The sequence below is a fragment of the Coregonus clupeaformis genome, unplaced genomic scaffold, assembly GCF_020615455.1.
Source record: "Coregonus clupeaformis isolate EN_2021a unplaced genomic scaffold, ASM2061545v1 scaf0072, whole genome shotgun sequence".
Classification (NCBI taxonomy): Eukaryota; Metazoa; Chordata; class Actinopteri; order Salmoniformes; family Salmonidae; genus Coregonus; species Coregonus clupeaformis.
Window position 1 is genome coordinate 808,651 of NW_025533527.1, and position 21,487 is coordinate 830,137.

Below are 21,487 nucleotides of genomic sequence, written 5' to 3' on the forward strand. Positions count from 1 at the left end.
CAAGTGTCCGTTCGTGAACTTTGAAATAAGTTGCACCATAGTTAACTCTAAATAAATCCATGTCCTTACCTGAAATAATGGGGGCCAGTCGGAATATGTCAGACAGCCGGCTATTCATGGTCTCATAAGGAGAGTCTTCCAGGAAATCGTTCCCTGAAAGGAATATTTAAAAACAATGTGATTTTTAACATACTGTTGCAGTGTTAATAGGCATGTAAATGTTGAAGACAACAAGCTAGATAGATAGACAGACAGACTGACAGACTGACAGACATACAGACATATAGATAGATATATTTTATTTAAAGGTTATTGTTTTCACTAAATGTTTGTAAGCTACCATGGCTTGTCATCTCTTCACATACGTATACACATGAGATGGGTATCTAGGTCAGTCAATTTCCATGACGCCCTACTACTCGTTAGGCTACGGTTGATTAGGCATATTGGTCAGTTGCACAACTGAGAACCCCTAATGCCCCACTGGTCACTGGCATTAGGCAGTACAATTTTTGTGTAAGATCTACTCGAAGATAACGAATGCCAACGGGCTTTACACTCGATTCATTCTAAGATATATTTTTAAGGACATTACCCCCCTCCTTTCCCATTACGCACGGGCGGGAAAGTTACGCACCTAATAATGTGGTGTTTTCTCCCTGAAACTGTATTGCTTTAGCAGTTTACATGGTCCATTAATACATTACTCATAAAGCAGGTCTGGGAAATGTTTTTTTTTTACCATTGATTAACATCAGATTGACTTCTGACAATGTGTGCTTGCTATGTTGTAGCCAACTGCAATGATACCAAAGTGCATACCCTGCAAAGTCTGGTAGATTCCCCAATAGATGCGAAGGCAGTTCTTCTCTTTCTTCATACCCCTTTTACACCTGCAGTTGTACAGGGGGCTCTGCTTGAGTGCATCCATGGCACTCCGACATTCGTCCTGCGCCTCCAGTCCGGCCACCATGCTAAAGTTTCTCTCCTTCCCCCCAGCAACGCACTGTCTCATTGTCCGATACTTGGTGCTGCATCCTTGCTCCTTCATACACTGCTCACTCGCCTTGACACAGTCGAGGCGGTTGGGACCAGAAAGGACATTCTCCTGGGCATACAAAACATCTGTGTGGGGAGAATAATAATAATAATAATAATAATAATAATAATAATAATAATAATAATAATAATAATCATGTTTATGTCGTTTAAATGTTAAATATTGTAGGCTATACCAGGATTTAGTCACAATAAATATTCAGAGATTAAGCCATATGAAAGCTGCTTTAGAGATTAACATATTAACGTTGTACTGAGCGTATTTTAGTGCGCAACTCCGTGACAATAACAACAACACAACATCTCATATAGGCTACTCCTCACAGACATAGCAATCAACGTATGGCATACCCTATACATTTGTGCAATATTAAATAAATCAGCTGAGGACAAGTAAAGTTATTAAATATGAAACGCGTAAAACGTGTTATGCTTTTGCTTTTGCAATGTAGGCTATGGTAGGGTATATAGGCTATGCATGAGAGACGGATAATGAAATGCCACTGTATTTAGTTGTGTGTATTACAGAATTAGAACTCAGTTCACTTCGATTAAGCCACATGAGCTCGTAATTGATTTTTCACTAGTCAGTGGGCATGGCCCGCATTACGGTGGCCCATCTCTCTCCACAACGATCACTATAGGTTTCCTATGTATTTATCTCAGCTGCCCTCTGATTGCTTATTATTGTCCATTTAAAAATGTATATACTCTGCATTTACAGTATATATTAGTCATAGTCATAAGTAATAGGCCTTGAGAAACTAAAACTTACCTAAAAGAGGCAGAACGACATAAAGAGTGACGAAGATCATTGCGTTTCTATCCGTATGATGCCTTGTTACAATGGAATTTATAGAACGTATAGAAAAAAAACGTGATTTTATTGACAAGGTATTTCCACTCTATTCAAATCCATTGAAAATATCGGGGGGATGAGGTCCGACATAGGCTACAGAAGACATCCAGCTGACTTCATGCATAAAACATTCCGACCCAAAAGTACTCCGCTTTTGCGACAGTCAACCGATACCATCAACCAAAGAATGATTTCCTTTCCGTGCAAAAACTAAATAATGACTAGGATAAGAGATCACAAGGAGACAAAACGAACGGCCGAGTGCTCTCGGAACTCCAGCTAGTAGGATGTCCGCGTGTGTCTGAGCGCGCGATGATGCTGTAGCCCACTGCTCAATAGTGCAGTAACCACAACCAGGCACCAGCGGCAAGCCAGTGCAACTTCTGTGTTTCAACGTGGATTTCGTAGATCAATTCAAACTTTCAGACATATTATATTTCTGGAATACAGTGTCGATGTGAGCAATATCTTATTTGTGAAAACATAGGGTATGACACTATTTGCAAAAGTTTCAATGGTTGATTCTGCATTAAATTTAATCAAAATATCCTAGTGTCTTGATTCATTCCCTAGGACTAGGCTACCCCATTATAATTTACAATATTCCATTATTCTTGGGATCACAGAGTTAAATGGGTAGGCTACAACATGTAGAGGTTAAAAAAGTGTTATGGGACTATCCCAAATACCTTAGTCAAAACCAAAACTGCTATGGCCGATCAAAACCGCACACTCTAATTTTAGCGAGAGACCACCCCATGCGCACAGATAATATGCTATAGCCTACAAGTACAATATCGATTGAATCTCTGTGTTGACGTGCAGCGCTTTCCCACCAATTCGATGAAAACATGTCACTGTTCCCTTTTTTATATTGAAAAATCTAATCAGATCGTCGCGTATTAATGCGGACGTAGTGTTTGTTATGCTCAGGATGCGCTTTCGCCACCCATATGGATCGTGGAATGAAAAAGGAGACGGAGCCAAAATTGTCTGATGTGTGCTGCTCACTGCAGTGCAAACCATACAGTACCATACTTGGAGAACTGAGAGTGTGTAGAGCCATCAGTGCAGTCATTCCATCCACTCTTGACATCGAGTATAAAATGGTGAACATGGGTGAATATCGCCATCTGTTGGTTTAAAAAAGCCTCAACATGCATCTGATTATAGGATAAATAATGCAATCACGACAGGCCTAGACGTGGCTAATGTAATATGAAACTATCTGAATTAATCTGAAGGCTATACAAATCATAAAAACGGAGTGGTTTATGATTATTAACATTTTAACATATTTCATTAGGCCTATTAGGTTCATTTGACATACTTTTCCATATTAGGCCTACACTTTTAACTTTGACCATAGAATAACACATAGATATAATACATGCCCTATTGATTAGTTTTCAGTCCTTCACTAGGCTAAATACAGAAGCAATGTTAAAGGGCTTTTCTATGATTAGACCCAATTGACTGTTGACCAGGCATTGCTGACGCCTGCCAGATTTGACAATGCCTGGATAGGTATTTTACGTATCAGCTAACCTCATCATATATTATAGCAATCTATCAGTCGATGATACAGTCAATGACGTGGCACGCAACATTGGTTGATGCATGTAACGTCTGAGCAGGGGAACGCGCCCAACTATTCCTCTTCCCCTGAAAGTCTGAAAAAGACTGGCATAGGTCATACCAACTCACTACTCCAGAGAGGTAACATCAGAGAGGTAACACCAACCTCTCAGCCTAGGCCTATATTTGTGAAATGACATTTATAAATGAATCACCATTGAACAAAATGGCCTTATTAACTCAAATGACACAATAATATGCCATTTAGCAGACGCTTTTATCCAAAGCGACACAGTCATGCGTGCATACATTTTTTTTTGTGTATGGGTGGTCCCGGGGATCGAACCAACTACCCTGGCGTTACAAGCGCCGTGCTCTACCAGCTGAGCTACAGAGGACCACCCATACACAAAGACTATATATTTATGTAATCTCAAAATAACAAATAGGGAGAAACTAAACCCGTGAGGCAAAGTTGGCTCCTCCAAACTGGGCATGAATTGGCACCAAACTATTAACGGACCATGTAATCTGCTGAAAAAAGTTTAATAAACCAAATGCTTGTCTGAGAGTAGGCTTATATTTACATTTTAGGCAAGTGACTTATCCAGAGCGACTTACATTGGCAATTAGGGCTCAATGCCTTGCTTAAGGGCACATCTACAGATTTTTCTACTAGTCGGCTCGGGGATTAGAACCAGCGACCTTCCGGTTACTGGCACAATGCTCTTACCCACTAAGCTACCTGCCCCCCGATGACGGTTTAACAAACACAGAAGCAAGCTAAGTGCACATACGCCTATCTTCTTGTATTAGGTAGCCCAGAAAATGATGTGGGTGATTCTGTAAAAAAAGTATGTTGTTTTTATAGTAACTTACTGAGAAAAAAAAAAAGTACAACGAGCAGGTTTCCACAGCACAGTGTGTTACCATAAATTCCCAATAAATGTTGGTTTAACTGTTCAACCAAAGTTTCTATGGAATTTACGGTAACAGAATACATTAACAGAATATACATTTTTTTACAGTAACTTACAGGTAATTGGCTGGCAGTAAGTTACCATAAAAACAACAGGATATTTTTTTTTACAGTGTAGGGGAATTCTACTGGACAATAGCAATAGAAATTCTGTGAATGCATAAGGAGGAACATAAATAGGCCTAGGGATTTATGAAAAGCCTCAATCAATATTTACTATTAATTTAGCAAATGAATGTCAGAATGATATAGTCTTGGTCATATAAAGAAGCAGGCATTCACACTTTAATGTGCTTCATGGCACTGGCTCAAAACCATTCTTTCCAGCAGTGCTCAGGAGAAAATTGGTTAAAGTAAAGAATTAGCCTCTATTGGCCTATGTGACAAATCTTGAAGGAGCAAATGGCACTGAATTAAAGCTATTGATTGCTGACTGTGCTTACAAACGTCAAAACAATACTGTGGATGGCAGAACTAATAGTTCATTGAAGCAGCTCTGTGATGAATGAAAGCGATCTTGAGAGAATGGCTGCACTGGGACATTTCTCAGTATGTTTAGGCCTACAGAATGTATTCATGGTGATAGGCCTATAGGCTACAATGAAAAGCCCCCTAGGCTACCCCAGGTTCAACATATTTCTGTAGGGCTAAGACACACATCAATTTGGGTGAGGACAATTTTCAATTTGACACGATATTAGTAGGTTTTCTGGTAAAAGTTTCATGCCATCAAAAAGGCTGGCGCACTCTAGAATAGGTATACATGCGCGCTATAGAACACGTGCACATTTGTTGGCGGGAATTCGACTGGAATCTCAACAAACTTGTATGTTTTACTGCTGTCCTGGCAAACGTCATATTTAATAAACAATTTACAAGTGAATATAGCTAGATATTCTATTTTTCCGATAAAGATATGAGTTTGGATACTCTGTTTCAAGAAATTCTACTAACTGAACAGCAAATATTGGAGAAAACGCGATTATCTCAAGAGGGTGAGCTGCATACCAGAATTTCCTTTTCTAATAGCTAGCTAGATGTTATTGACGCAATGTTAGCTAAATTAACCAACTTTTCGTTTTCAATTGACTTTTTGCAGGAATTGGGGGATAGAGTGTGACTCCTTGTGTTTGTCATGAAGGTCACTTTTGTATTTTATTTTTCAATGTTCTTTCAGTCAAGGCTGCTATTGCAAGATGTCAAGACAGGGTCAAGTCATTGACAGAAAAATCAGAATGTCTCTCCAAGGAACTTGATGAAAAGGTGAATCTGCTGTTATCATTACCTATGTGTTTGAGAGAGCAAACCTCAAAGCATGGTCTGACACAATATTGTTGAAGTGACAGAGATAAGAACAGACATTTCATTGAACAGTGAATGTAGGCTACAGAGGTGTACAGTAAAATAGCTACATTAGTTAGTCCTAGAGAGTGTGTTGACAGATTAAGTGCAGTATATTGATACATATTGACACACATTAAAGAGGTGATTCATTGTATGATTAAAACCCTTAATCTAGTAGAGGCCTCATCAGAGACTGTGGATCAATTGCAAGTGGCGGTACAAAATCAATTCCTAATTTCCGCAGGATTACATTAGCATTATAGCAAGCAACCTTTTAACATGCTTGAAATGAATTATGTGTGGAAGATAGATTCATTAACTTTTCATAATATTGTTGAGCACTTCCTGTACATGTCAAAAAGGAACATAACAAGATTGACAATTACAGGGGTCAAATCAAAAGAGTCATTCATTGAGATGAGATGCAATAACCTCTGAACTACAGTATAGGCTGCAGCTGAATATCACATACAGTGGGGAGAACAAGTATTTGATACACTGCCGATTTTGCAGGTTTTCCTACTTACAAAGCATGTAGAGGTCTGTAATTTTTATCATAGGTACACTTCAACTGTGAGAGACGGAATCTAAAACAAAAATCCAGAAAATCACATTGTATGATTTTTAAGTAATTAATTTGCATTTTATTGCATGACATAAGTATTTGATACATCAGAAAAGCAGAACTTAATATTTGGTACAGAAACCTTTGTTTGCAATTACAGAGATCATACGTTTCCTGTAGGTCTTGACCAGGTTTGCACACACTGCAGCAGGGATTTTGGCCCACTCCTCCATACAGACCTTCTCCAGATCCTTCAGGTTTCGGGGCTGTTGCTGGGCAATACGGACTTTCAGCTCCCTCTAAAGATGTTCTATTGGGTTCAGGTCTGGAGACTGGCTAGGCCACTCCAGGACCTTGAGATGCTTCTTACGGAGCCACTCCTTAGTTGCCCTGGCTGTGTGTTTCGGGTCGTTGTCATGCTGGAAGACCCAGCCACTACCCATCTTCAATGCTCTTACTGAGGGAAGGAGGTTGTTGGCCAATATCTCGCGATACATGGCCCCATCCATCCTCCCCTCAATACGGTGCAGTCGTCCTGTCCCCTTTGCAGAAAAGCATCCCCAAAGAATGATGTTTCCACCTCCATGCTTCACGGTTGGGATGGTGTTCTTGGGGTTGTACTCATCCTTCTTCTTCCTCCAAACATGGCGAGTGGAGTTTAGACCAAAAAGCTCTATTTTTGTCTCATCAGACCACATGACCTTCTCCCATTCCTCCTCTGGATCATCCAGATGGTCATTGGCAAACTTCAGACGGGCCTGGACATGCGCTGGCTTGAGCAGGGGGACCTTGCGTGCGCTGCAGGATTTTAATCCGTGACGGCGTAGTGTGTTACTAATGGTTTTCTTTGAGACTGTGGTCCCAGCTCTCTTCAGGTCATTGACTAGGTCCTGCCGTGTAGTTCTGGGCTGATCCCTCACCTTCCTCATAATCATTGATGCCCCACGAGGTGAGATCTTGCATGGAGCCCCAGACCGAGGGTGATTGACCGTCATCTTGAACTTCTTCCATTTTCTTCCAGTTGTTGCCTTCTCACCAAGCTGCTTGCCTATTGTCCTGTAGCCCATCCCAGCCTTGTGCAGGTCTACAATTTTATCCCTGATGTCCTTACACAGCTCTCTGGTCTTGGCCATTGTGGAGAGGTTGGAGTCTGTTTGATTGAGTGTGTGGACAGGTGTCTTTTATACAGGTAATGAGTTCAAACAGGTGCAGTTAATACAGGTAATGAGTGGTGAACAGGAGGGCTTCTTAAAGAAAAACTAACAGGTCTGTGAGAGCCGGAATTCTTACTGGTTGGTAGGTGATCAAATACTTATGTCATGCAATAAAATGCAAATTAATTACTTAAAAATCATACAATGTGATTTTCTGGATTTTTGTTTTAGATTCCGTCTCTCACAGTTGAAGTGTACCTATGATAAAAATTACAGACCTCTACATGCTTTGTAAGTAGGAAATCCTGCAAAATCTGCAGTGTATCAAATACTTGTTCTCCCCAATGTATAGCTTCAGTAAATATGCTCCATCTATTTTACTTATGTTTAAGATTATGCTAAATTGAGCCACTGTAGGTTAATAGCATACATATACATGTTTGACTAGATATCATTCTGCTTAATCATGTCAACTAATGCAATGATAAGATACAGTATATTTCAGACTGCATAGTGTGATCTTTCACTGCAAGTTTGTTTCTGGGAGACAATTATGTTCTTTTGTGGAGATAGCTAAAACTATTTGCAGGACTTTTTTTTAGGTATGATAAAGTGTTTTAATCACACTATCATTATGAAACAGCTCAAACTTCGTGTTTTTTGTTCCATAGCCTATGACACTTGGCTTGCTCAATCATCAATTTGTCTTCAGCCAGACTGTACTTTCAAGCTCTCTTTAAGTGTTCCCTTCATTATATTCAGGACACCTAAAGGTTACTGTTTTATTTTTAACTTTGCAGTAACTTTAATACTCATAGTAACCAATTGTCCTGAATGCCATGCATTTTAGACAGTAATTTTCAATGCTTTCCACAAGCACAATTAACCTTCACAATTGCTTATATCATTTGAAGCCAGGTAGTATGTAATTACCTTAATGGTACCATTTGCCTTTTTTTTGTTGCTGAATGGCTTATAAAAAAATATATATAAATATTGTGAGGGGAATGGTGAGGCTAGGCAATACAGTGTGCCTGTATTGTAACTACTATAATGACCTATAAACAAGCTTTTTAAGAGATAATGTATATTTTCCCTTGATTTCAGAATATTAACTGTTCAATCAAGTATCAAACTTCATGGAACGTGATAGGCTAACCAAAGTATAGTTTTTGTTTTGTTTTATGGAACTGCTAAAAGTGTGTCCTTCCAGGCTCAGCATCTATCAGAGACAAAGCTGCAGTATGACCTAATGAAAAAGCGTCAAGTACAAATTGAAAAGCAGGCAGGGGAGCTTTTGAGACAGCAGAGGGATCTCAGGAAACACTTGGTGAGTGGTTCCCGTCAAGGGCATTCAAGCACACTCAAACGTAAAACAAATACAACATGACAGTACATTGTTATTCAATAGATCTAAGCTACATTAACCTAATTACCTTTTTTACTGTGCTCATATGTTTGAAGGAGAAAATAAAGAAGTCGTCGAAGGAGGAACAGGAGAAATTCATGAAAGAGACAATGACTTTCAACAGCGACTTTGGCCTTTTGAATAACAGGGAGACTGTGTTCGAGAGCCAAACCCAATCTGAGATACAGAACTTGGAGGAGGAGGTTAACTCTTTAAACAAAGGTAGAGAAGCCACTGTTTATATTAATATGTGAAGTAGGGTCATTTTGTATTCCATTGGGTATTGCTAGTTTATGAATGAATCATTTATTTACATTATATAACCTGATGCTACACTAACCATGCCCTGTTCTGACCAACCCTGAGGCTTTATGGTGACCACTTGTACTGTATTTTCCATTCTGTCTTAGAGATGGAGTCCATGGGCCGGAAGAATACTCGGATGAACTCTATGCAAGAAGAAAAGAGAGGTCTCCATTTGGAGCTACAAGGACTGGAACATATTATGAGAGGTACAGATTTGATCCAGCTCTGTTGTCAGGGAGACGTTTGAATAATAATAAGCCATTTAGCAGACGCTTTTATCCAAAGCGACTTACAGTCATGCGTGCATACATTTTTGTGTATGGGTGGTCGCGGGGATCGAACCCACTACCCTGGCGTTACAAGCACCGTGCTCTACCAGCTGAGCTACAGAGGACCACCAGCTAACACAAACAATCCGAATGACAACGTACAGTAGAACATGTGTAGACTGAACTGAATCCATCCCCGAGTGTCATTTTCTTTAGGGAAACACTGACTGGTATGTGGAGGTAATGTTTACATTAACCGTTGTTCATTTCAGACCTGGAGAGCCAGCTGAATGAGGCTAAATCAATGACCGAATCCTTAAGTGCAGAGAGTCTGATGGTCACCCAGAAGCCCCTCACAGACAGCACTTGCTTAAGGTAATCAACTGCGCATACAAACTGGCCAGCTGTACCGTGGGAGACATGCAATGTACTCCTTAATCACTCTGGATGCCATTGCCTTGCTTGGAGCCTCACTGACTAGCTAAATTGCGTGGATAACGTTTTGCGTGAGGAGAGTGGTCCGTTACTGCTACATCAAGGCTTATCCTGGGTTGTGTATAGAGTCAGAAGTTAGAGCACAAATGTGCTTGGAAGCATATACAATATATACGTGAGGACTGTGTTTTACAGACATACCAATGATCATATTGGCAATTCTGACAGAACAGCAAGGCTCTGGGTATTTGGTGTGTGGGTCACAAGTCGTTGCACATTTATTGTCTTCCTGTCTCATCCTGCTAATGATCCTGCTTGAGATGCGCTGAAAGGACCTGCACCCATCCTGCCTCTCTGGCACTCTTCAGATCAGGATGCTTAAATAAAGCAACATTACCCCAATCTCTTTCATTAAGGCTTTGATCTGTTGCCTGTATTATCTGGTCAAAAAAGAACATCCTCCGATTCTCATGTGAAGAGCTTAATGAGAAGGATGGATCGATACCGAATCTAGCCCAGGGAGGAAGTGTTTGCCTCCTCCTGCTCTTAAATCATACGTGGGGGAAGCATGTTCTGTTCCTCTGTCCCCACAAATCTCCTTCATTACTGACGGCCTGATTAGTCCACAGGATGTGCTGAGGGTGGGGCTTTTGGGGAAGCTGAAGCCCACTCACTGTTATGATAATTCCTCTTGAGTGTGTTCATTAATCACGCTTTTTACTCACCTATTGATTGTTTGAAATTGAATGCATGTCAATTTAATGAGTGCTGTCTTTTTAAAAGTGTAAGTGTGCAAACCATACAATTTTAAGGTCATAGACTTACCCGGTGGTAACTTGTGGAATAGACACCGGCTGGAATGCGGTTTTAACCAATCAGCATTCAGGATTAGAACCACCCGTTGTATAATATTGGTCCAACTCTTCAATTCATGTTAGATACTTTTTTTATGTTACATTTAACGTGGGTGTGTAATGAGAGACTAGCTTTTCAGACACTTAACATTCCAAATGTGTCTTAGACTCAAAAAGGAGCTGGAGATGCACAAAGAAGAAGAGCTGGAGCTGCTGAGAGAAGCCCTTAGCTCTGAAATCCTGTTCCTGCAATCGGTAATCACTCTGAGCTATTCAAATCTACAGTGAGGGAAAAAAGTATTTGATCCCCTGCTGATTTTGTACGTTTGCCCACTGACAAAGACATGATCAGTCTATAATTTTAATGGTAGGTTTATTTGAACAGTGAGAGACAGAATAACAACAAAAAAATCCAGAAATACGCATGTCAAAAATGTTATAAATTGATTTGCATTTTAATGAGGGAAATAACTATTTGACCCCTCTGCAAAACATGACTTAGTACTTGGTGGCAAAACCCTTGTTGGCAATCACAGAGGTCAGACGTTTCTTGTAGTTGGCCAACAGGTTTGCACACATCTCAGGAGGGATTTTGATCCACTCCTCTTTGCAGATCTTCTCCAAGTCATTAAGGTTTCGAGGCTGACGTTTGGCAACTCGAACCTTCAGCTCCCTCCACAGATTTCCTATGGGATTAAGGTCTGGAGACTGGCTAGGCCACTCCAGGACCTTAATGTGCTTCTTCTTGAGCCACTCCTTTGTTGCCTTGGTCGTGTGTTTTGGGTCATTGTCATGCTGGAATACCCATCCACTACCCATTTTCAATGCCCTGGCTGAGGGAAGGAGGTTCTCACCCAAGATTTGACGGTACATGGCCCCGTCCATCGTCCCTTTGATGCGGTGAAGTTGTCCTGTCCCCTTAGCAGAAAAACACCCCCAAAGCATAATGTTTCCACTTCCATGTTTGACGGTGGGGATGGTGTTCTTGGGGTCATAGGTAGCATTCCTCCTCCTCCAAACACGGCGAGTTGAGTTGATGCCAAAGAGCTCGATTTTGGTCTCATCTGACCACAACACTTTCACCCAGTTCTCCTCGGAATCATTCAGATATTCATTGGCAAACTTCAGACGGGCCTGTATATGTGCTTTCTTGAGCAGGGGGACCTTGCAGGCGCTGCAGGATTTCAGTCCTTCACGGCGTAGTGTGTTACCAATTGTTTTCTTGGTGACTATGGTCCCAGCTGCCTTGAGATCATTGACAAGATCCTCCTGTGTAGTTCTGGGCTGATTCCTCACCGTTCTCATGATCATTGCAATTCCACGAGGTGAGATCTTGCATGGAGCCCCAGGCCAATGGAGATTGACAGTTATTTTGTGTTTCTTCCATTTGCGAATAATCGCACCAACTGTTGTCACCTTCTCACCAAGCTGCTTGGCGATGGTCTTGTAGCCCATTCCAGCCTTGTGTAGGTCTACAATCTTGTCCCTGACATCCTTGGAGAGCTCTTTGGTCTTGGCCATGGTGGAGAGTTTGGAATCTGATTGATTGATTGCTTCTGTGGACAGGTGTCTTTTATACAGGTAACAAGCTGAGATTAGGAGCACTCCCTTTAAGAGTGTGCTCCTAATCTCAGCTCATTACCTGTATAAAAGACACCTGGGAGCCAGAAATCTTTCTGATTGAGAGGGGGTCAAATACTTATTTCCCTCATTAAAATGCAAATCAATTTATAACATTTTGACATGCGTTTTTCTCAATTTTGTTGTTGTTATTCTGTCTCTCACTGTTCAAATAAACCTACCATTAAAATTATAGACTGATAATTTCTTTGTCAGTGGGCAAACGTACAAAATCAGCAGGGGATCAAATACTTTTTTCCCTCACTGTATGAGCCTCAAATGAAGTCAATAGCTCTTATTGTAACAGGACATTTTTTATTGCAGAAACTGTCTCAGAAGACTCCACAATACTCAAGGAATTTCACATAGTGTCCAAACGTGTTTCTGGCAGAGGACATTTCCAGAGGTATGTTAGAGGTTAGGAGAGAGATTGATTATACCAGCAGTCTTAAAAACATTTAGACAAAACAAAAAAAACATAATGATTTTGTGTATTTTACAAATTTTGTCTTTGAAAATATTCACGGTGATTCACAGTTCTTGCCTTATTTTATTTCAGACAGCTAGTCAAAGTACTTATTTTGTTTTACTTTACTGTCAGCTCATTGAAGGTCTTGGCTTTACCCACCAAACATGTCATTACCAAGACATGATAGGATTTTAGCCATAGATTAGGTATTGAGACGGGATGATATTCTTCGTGTGATATAGAGAAGGAGCAAATCCCATGCATTTGTTTTACCAACGTATTCTTTACCCCTGAAAATGATTATAACTACCCTCTAGTGGAAATTATTGAAGTTGCAGTATCACATTGTACAGCAAATCTGACTGAACCAGGCTGACAATGAAATATGTGTATATGGACTATGAATAGAATAGGAAAGAAATAACATAGCAGTTAGAATCAGAGAACAGTAATAATCAAAACATATCTAGAACTCCACTGTAAAGTGGAATTTTCTGGTTGTTTTTCCATGAAAATACAAATGAATCAGATGATGGTCTTAGCCTAAGGGGTAGTGTACATGTATATGTTTTTGATGTGATGCCGGTCAATGGTCTCTGTTTCCAGGTACAGAAGCAGTTTTCAACCTCAAAGCTGCCAGTTCAGAGGAATTAATGACTAATGTCAGTGATATTTCTTGAAATTTCTTATTTTGAATTTATAGAAAATATAGCATGAGTATTACTTTTACACCACCGACAAAATCCCAATGTGATCCATGGCTATAATTGTATTAAATGGTCATTAATGTCCATAAAGAGAGAAGACCATTAAAACTGTAAATGTTTGCAGAGATTGCTGGCTGTATTATTTGCTGCCCTCTAGAGGCCATTTTACACCACACATGATGGCCAACCAGACAGGATGTTCTTGTTCATGTAGTAGTACCAACACAATGACTCATTAAAATAATTGATGATTATGGGATCTAGCATGTATTATTTCTAGATCATTTCCATGTCATCCCTGGATTTGATTGACCGTCAGTTGATTGACTTATGATGTAATAGTTAATGAGTTCAAATCCCGTTTTGAGTCTTTGTTCTGTTGACTTCAGAGCATGACCCGGATTAATTCAAATCAGGCCATTTGACTAAGTGGTTTGCAGCTTCTGAACTGGCAGTATTCTGATAACATAATCCTCACATCACCTGGGATTTGAAAATGCTTATTTTATATCCTTTGAGATTGCGGTAGTCTGACCATTTAACAACTGCATTTTTTATTTGAATTTAAAGCACATCAAATAAGACATATGCAACCTGCGTGAAAAACGTTTGGTGTCTAAAAGTAGAAGTGAATATGTATGCAACAAATCCACCCACTCTGTCTGACACCTAAACCTGAGGTGCTGGTTGTTAGAGAAATATTGACACACAAAGTAATGTTGCTACAGGAAGTCAGAAAAATAAAGTAGTGATGACAAAATAAAAATATGTGCATTTGACATTAAACGATTAATCTCCTCATTTCGTTAACATTTCTTCCATACTTCAGTTCTGCTGAGCACAATGATGTCAAGCTTCTGCATTTTTCTCCTCATTAATGTTGAGTGTTAGCAGCTAGTGATAGTGCAAGGATTGTCGTAGCAGAGGAAAATGAATCTTATCTCTGTATGAAAAATGTATGCACTCACTAACTGTAAGTCGCTCTGGATAAGAGCATCTGCTAAATTACAAAAAAAAATCTCTGGCAACTTCAACGACTAACTGAATCTTTCCCCTCTAGTCTCACTCCTCTCTGTTAAGGTTATCCACAGACGAGACAGGCATATTCTGGCTCTCCCTCCATGGGCTTTTTGCTCTTCAGCTCATTGAATGAGCTTAGCCTCAAGATCATTGTAACTCTTGGTCGTCAGGCAGTCCTGGTCCTTGGGAAAGTAGGCTGTTTCAGCTCCTGCAATAGGACTTGAGGATTTTGCATAGACAAAGGGACACACACTTTTAGGACTTTTTGAAAAGCATTGACTTTGAAACATATCATCCTTATTTCAATATGACTTAAAGGTCCAATGCAGCCATTTTTATCTCAATATCAAATCATTTCTGGGTAACAATTAAGTATCTTACTGTGATTGCTTTCAAACAAAAATAGCTTCTTAGCAAAGGGAAATTTCTCAAGCAAGAATTTTGCTAGGATTGTCTGGGAGTGTCTGAGTGGGAAGAGGAAAACTGAAAATGAGCTGTTATTGGCAGAGTGGTTTGGAAGTTTATTTGTTATTGGTCTATTAACTAATGAACTGCATGGTGATGTCACCAGGCAGGCCAAAGGTCTTTTTAAACAGCTCTTACACTAAAATATAATAATTTTCACAATTTCACAGTATTTTTCCAACCTCATGGTGTGGAAACGTATATAAAACACAGGAAAATCACGTTTCTGACTGCACTGGGCCTTTAAGACTTTACACCAGAATTAGAGGATTATTTAGTTACAGTGTTAAATATTCCAGCTGTACAGGCTGTGCACCATGGCCTTTCTGTGGAGTTAAATATAACCTTTATAGAGGCTTTACAGAGGGGACTTTCTGTTGCAAACGGCCAGCTTGTTCCCTCCGATGTAATGGATTGTCCATTTGTGTCTGGTGTCTGTACTGCACTCCCCATACAGATGACTTCTCCTCAAGAACACACAATCATAGCCCTGTGTAATGAATTTGGCAAATATGGCAAATAATGATTTAAGAACCAAACATTTCTATTTAATTTTCTTGTTCCTAATTTGTTATTCCTTTAATTGTATTTCTGTAGAAACTATTTTTTTGTAGAAAGTGTGAGTATGAGAGGCTTTTAGCTCATAGGCCTGTGATGTTACAGGAAAGAGTACCTCATTGCTCATGGGTTTACAATAACACTTCTTGTTGATGCTGACACACACAAGTCCTCCTTTACTCTGGGCTACTGCAGCTGGACACTGTTTGGGCTCAAACTCCTTGCAAACTATATGAGGAAAACATACACAGTAACACAATAATTAATTAAGTAATACCTTTAGAAAGACACAAAGTAAAGCCATTGTAATTATGGGTTACACAAAATGAGGCCATTTGCTCTGCCATAGCTTATTTGCGCCCAATAAAGTCGTAATCAGCAACATAATTCTTATTGCACACAGATCAGTGTTTTGCTCAAGACTCTTAACTGTTTTTTTTATGTTTCTGTAGACTGTCTGTCAGTGTTCGCAGCGAGTTCAGCACAACAGCAGTCTAGTTATCGCTCCACTGGCTAGGAACGTTTTCAGCATATTGTGCTGCTTCCTGTTTACATATGGAAAGATATGTCATGTGGAAGGAGATGTCAGATGGAAAGAGATGCCATTCATCTGTTTGAAATCCAAGTACCAAAACATGTCAACGTCAAGCTAGATTTACCCGGAGCAATTGATCAACATTGCAACATCGGTAAAAGTGGACGATGGTGCTCAAGTTTCCTTGATTGAATAGATTTAACAGTATTTTACACACAATTCAATGAATGATGAAGGTATCCATACCTGAAGCTGAGTAGAGAGCTGTTTGGATGAGGAGTAGCTATTATTCCCAACATCTTCCTCCTGAGAAACAGCATATGAGAAGACAGCTGGCAGACCATTCAATATTACACAACAGTATCAACCTAGTCTCTGTCATAGTTGTTCTGCTGATGGAAGGATGAGTACTGTGATGTGACAGGTTGATACTCGGCATGTAGGCCTACTGTGTTTCAATACATTGTTACCATAAACTCAAACATGTATAATGAATATGAAGGCCCAATTAAGTTTCTACTCCCATCATGGCTTGCCTTCTTACCTGTCAGTGAGCAAAAGCAAAGTAGAACTGATTCTGCAATTGTTTTAGTTTTTATCATGTTGTCAATGTTGTGTTTCTTTCCTCAGCCTGAGTTGTAACCACTGTTGGTGTATTAAACGACTGACTGGACTTTGGGGAGGGTACAGAGTTGATGTAGCAGCTGCCCAATTTTCCAGTCATGGGCCAGGCTGTGGATTTCACTGATTCTGCATTTGTTCTGAAAACCAGTAAGCTATTTTCTTTTAGTCAGAATTTCTTCATTTTTGTTAATACTGGAACAATTTCTCACAGAGATGACATTACGTTGGTTTTGCATGATGTTTTTGGCAGCATTATATTAACTGTACATGAGTTGTATTCACTTTATACATGTTAGAGTGAATTCCTTAACTGAGCTGATGGGGGCACTGTTACTGCATGTATTTTAAAACATTGTCAATTGATCACTTTACATTTGTTGATGCTGGCAGTTGTTATTTTAAATTTGAAATGTATGATAATGCTTCATTCTTTTTAGAAGAGACATCCATGTGTACATTTTAGTTTAAAATACTATTGAGTTGTTCATTTCTGTGTTACAATATATAAAGTAAACATGATTAAACTGTTTCACCGTAATTACCAATAAGAACAAGCAACTTAGATCTTTGCTTAATTACAGGTTAATTATGCTGCTAATACTATTCCTCAGGGATGAGTGAATTGTTGTTAGGGTATATTCATGTTGTTTGCAATGTCAGGAGGACTTTTTTCATATTTAATGGAATTGAGGGAGTTGCAGTTCACATTGTTCACATTGCTCAATACAAGTACTAAAATTATTTAGTGGTTTATTGGTGTAATACTGGCAGTGGGTGGATTATAAAGCGTAGCATAATGTACTCGTAACATGTTGACCCCAATGAAAAGGGAGTTGATGAACAGACAGCATAATAAACTTGTGACAAAGGTGTACATACACATCTATGAAAAACAAGACACTGTAATTATATTTTGAACTTGGGACAACAATGTTGCAGGTTCACCCTCTAGTCAATTAGTTATTTTGTTTCTGTTGAGTAAATGTTGCCTTGCTTTTGCTGGCAATGATGCATGGACCTCGCCATGTTACTGTAAGATATCAAAGACCCATTTGTGTCCTTGCCTGCACATGGCCAAAGGGATCGGTTGAGTCCAAAAGCATGACTGGCTAAATAATTAATTATGGGTGGCATTCATTATGTATGGAGATGATCAGAGAAACATTAATTATTTAGAGTTTTGGAAACGAAATTGAGCTCATTAAGACGGAAAGGGGGTTTTGATTTCAGAGAAAAAAAATTAAATTATTTAAATACAACATACAAGCTGTTGTCTTTGTCACACAAACTATCATCTTTTGACATAGTTTACTATTTGACAATATATTTACTGCATTTACTGGCAATGCAATGCATTAATCTTTGTTTCATGGCATACTTTTGTTGTCTTGTAAATTGCAATCAGTATAGTGTGTACCACATTTATGATAACGAATGCAAAAATAAACTGTAAATCACTGCAGACAGTGAATGTAGCACACGTATAATTAGAATTCAAATTATATGGTCAGCCCTTTCTATGGATAGAGGCAGGCTGGATAGACATCAGAAAATGGTTATTGTAATACAAATCTGATCATCCATTGCACACGCTGCTATGCCCCTGTGACCGGTATCAGTGCTGTGATGAATGGTTGGCGATAACAGGGTTGAACCTTTTTCAAAAACCAATGACATTCTCCCTGGATTCTACACCCCCTTCATCTTTATTGTATTAAATTACCGAAGTGTGAGAAAATGCAGCTCAGTTGTCAAATCATTCACATGGATGAATTCCTGTTTCCGAGACTAAGCTAATTGATATTCAAGCTGCTGACACCTACGGTTGAGATTATGTGTTGTCTGGACTAGTGCCTCGAGGGAAAGTTCAAACACGGCAAGTGGCAACACATTATTCGATAATAATGAATATTCCTTTTAATCGCTCTTTCGTTTTATTTTAAGATTGATTACTTCCACACAGTCAAAAGTCACGGGGCTCTTATTCATCCCCAAAAGAAACAGTACATAAATATCTGTTGTGTATCATGTCTGCAAAATTGATTACCCTTTAATAAAAGCCTCTCTGTACAGTGAGGGAGAAAAGTATTTGATCCCCTGCTGATTTTGTACGTTTGCCCACTGACAAAGAAATGATCAGTCTATAATTTTAATGGTAGGTTTATTTGAACAGTGAGAGACAGAATAACAACAACAAAAATCCAGAAAAACGCATGTCAAAAATGTTATAAATTGATTTGCATTTTAATGAGGGAAATAAGTATTTGACCCCCTCTCAATCAGAAAGATTTCTGGCTCCCAGGTGTCTTTTATACAGGTAACGAGCTGAGATTAGGAGCACACTCTTAAAGGGAGTGCTCCTAATCTCAGCTTGTTACCTGTATAAAAGACACCTGTCCACAGAAGCAATCAATCAATCAGATTCCAAACTCTCCACCATGGCCAAGACCAAAGAGCTCTCCAAGGATGTCAGGGACAAGATTGTAGACCTACACAAGGCTGGAATGGGCTACAAGACCATCGCCAAGCAGCTTGGTGAGAAGGTGACAACAGTTGGTGCGATTATTTGCAAATGGGAGAAACACAAAAGAACTGTCAATCTCCCTCGGCTTGGGGCTCCATGCAAGATCTCACCTCGTGGAGTTGCGATGATCAAGAGAACGGTGAGGAATCAGCCCAGAACTACACAGGAGGATCTTGTCAATGATCTTAAGGCAGCTGGGACCATAGTCACCAAGAAAACAATTGGTAACACACTACGCCGTGAAGGACTGAAATCCTGTAGCGCCCGCAAGGTCCCCCTGCTCAAGAAAGCACATATACAGGCCCATCTGAAGTTTGCCAATGAACATCTGAATGATTCAGAGGAGAACTCAGTGAAAGTGTTGTGGTCAGATGAGACCAAAATCGAGCTCTTTGGCATCAACTCAACTCGCCGTGTTTGGAGGAGGAGGAATGCTGCCTATGACCCCAAGAACACCATCCCCACCGTCAAACATGGAGGTGGAAACATTATGCTTTGGGGGTGTTTTTCTGCTAAGGGGACAGGACAACTTCACCGCATCAAAGGGACGATGGACGGGGCCATGTACCGTCAAATCTTGGGTGAGAACCTCCTTCCCTCAGCCAGGGCATTGAAAATGGGTCGTGGATGGGTATTCCAGCATGACAATGACCCAAAACACACGGCCAAGGCAACAAAGGAGTGGCTCAAGAAGAAGCACATTAAGGTCCTGGAGTGGCCTAGCCAGTCTCCAGACCTTAATCCCATAGAAAATCTGTGGAGGGAGCTGAAGGTTCGAGTTGCCAAACGTCAGCCTTGAAACCTTAATGACTTGGAGAAGATCTGCAAAGAGGAGTGGGACAAAATCCCTCCTGAGATGTGTGCAAACCTGGTGGCCAACTACAAGAAACGTCTGACCTCTGTGATTGCCAACAAGAGTTTTGCCACCAAGTACTATGTCATGTTTTGCAGTGGGGTCAAATACTTATTTCCCTCATTAAAATGCAAATCAATTTCTAACATTTTTGACATGCGTTTATCTGGATTTTTTTGTTGTTATTCTGTCTCTCACTGTTCAAATAAACCTACCATTAAAATTATAGACTGATCATGTCTTTGTCAGTGGGCAAATGTACAAAATCAGCAGGGGATCAAATACTTTTTTTCCTCACTGTACATTACTGGAATTAAGGAAGAGAGGGGGAAATTGCCTAACCATGCTTTTGAGGCAGTTTTCTCAGAGATCTTTTTAAAGGCAACTTGTAAGTAGGATGTCCGTCATTAAGCAGCTAAGGCCCAGCAGGGTAGTAGTCACTCTGAGACCTGCTCATCTGTTTTCTATTCTGTTTCCACATATTGACTCATCACAGAATCCACTTAAGGTGAAGGGGAAATAACTCATTGAAAAAGAAGAGCCTTGACTTCAGCTTTTTTCTCGGCAAACACTCAGCACATACAGTTAGTCAATAGTATGCAGAAGATTAGTAAACACTCAGAAACATGCACTTTACAAATGCACAAGCACTCCAAATCCACAAGCAGAGGTAAAAACAGCCATTTATTTCTCTAATATGTATATGTTTTCCCTGCTAGTCTTAAGAGTCCCATGCTTGCTATTGCTAACCAGATCCACATTACAGTCCTGGAAGCCAAGAAAGAAAGACAAGATAAAAGGAAATATCTACATTTTTCAGTGTGAATCAGTGTTCCTAGAACACTGGCAGGCACAGCTATCCATCGAGGCCAGACTGACAGGGGCCTTCTGCCATAGCTGTTTACATTGAACTCGCATCCATTGTCTGCATGTCAAGTACTTACTGTAGATAATTGACTTTACGCAGCGTATGTCATTGTCAATGGCGAAAATGGTAGATGAGTTCATTGTTTTCCACAGCAGAAATGTAATGGCATAGTATAGCTAGTACTGCTGCCATAATTCAAGGTTTGTACAGACATTTCATTGCACAGTATGTCTTCATGTTTGTTAGTGCGTGATATAAAGTTAGTGACGTCAACTGTGGCAAAACCTTCGTGGAATATGTGTCCAGATGAGTAGTTTGTGGATTGATCCAAAGTGTTGTCTATCCTTGTTTACCTGGTCTTGGGGATTGCCAAGCATCTACCGGCTAATGATAATGGGTCTTCTATCCTCTCAGTGCAATAAGAGGGTTTCATT

At 39.9% G+C, this 21,487-nt stretch overlaps 2 protein-coding genes across 4 annotated transcripts in view; one reads left to right on the forward strand and one right to left on the reverse strand.

The window, feature by feature from the left end:
• The window catches only part of LOC121553395 (GDNF family receptor alpha-1), a 91,629-nt gene extending 89,350 nt beyond the window's left edge, over positions 1-2,279 (reverse strand). The window contains exons 1-3 of one of the 2 annotated variants that reach the window (XM_041866464.2): positions 1,835-2,279; positions 823-1,125; positions 70-153 (exon numbers count right to left, since the gene is read on the reverse strand). In XM_041866464.2, the coding sequence (XP_041722398.2) occupies positions 70-153; positions 823-1,125; positions 1,835-1,874 (427 nt within the window). In that variant the 5' untranslated portion in view covers positions 1,875-2,279. The remainder of the gene's footprint in view (positions 1-69; positions 154-822; positions 1,126-1,834) is intronic. The other variant, XM_041866465.2, reaches the window with a different exon arrangement.
• Positions 2,280-5,289: 3,010 nt separating this feature from the next.
• ccdc172 (coiled-coil domain containing 172) lies at positions 5,290-17,129 on the forward strand. 2 transcript variants are annotated; one of them, XM_041867123.1, is made up of 9 exons: positions 5,290-5,470; positions 5,653-5,738; positions 8,752-8,868; positions 9,003-9,168; positions 9,357-9,458; positions 9,794-9,896; positions 10,978-11,065; positions 12,755-12,836; positions 16,815-17,129. In XM_041867123.1, the coding sequence occupies exons 1-8, from the start codon at positions 5,392-5,394 to the stop codon at positions 12,797-12,799; spliced, it is 786 nt and encodes a 261-aa protein (XP_041723057.1). In that variant the 5' UTR covers positions 5,290-5,391; the 3' UTR covers positions 12,800-12,836; positions 16,815-17,129. The 2 variants fall into 2 exon arrangements, with proteins under 2 accessions (XP_041723057.1, XP_041723056.1); XM_041867122.1 differs by lacking the exon at positions 16,815-17,129 and adding an exon at positions 13,506-13,747.
• The last annotated feature ends 4,358 nt before the right edge of the window (positions 17,130-21,487 follow it).

Excerpts from the sequence above, each read along its gene's own strand:
- ccdc172 (XM_041867123.1), top strand. The coding sequence starts at position 5,392 with ATGAGTTTGGATACTCTGTTTCAAGAAATTCTACTAACTGAACAGCAA. Across the intron at positions 5,739-8,751 it reads CCAAGGAACTTGATGAAAAG|GCTCAGCATCTATCAGAGAC; the intron begins GTGAATCTGCTG and ends GTGTCCTTCCAG. Across the intron at positions 9,169-9,356 it reads GGTTAACTCTTTAAACAAAG|AGATGGAGTCCATGGGCCGG; the intron begins GTAGAGAAGCCA and ends ATTCTGTCTTAG.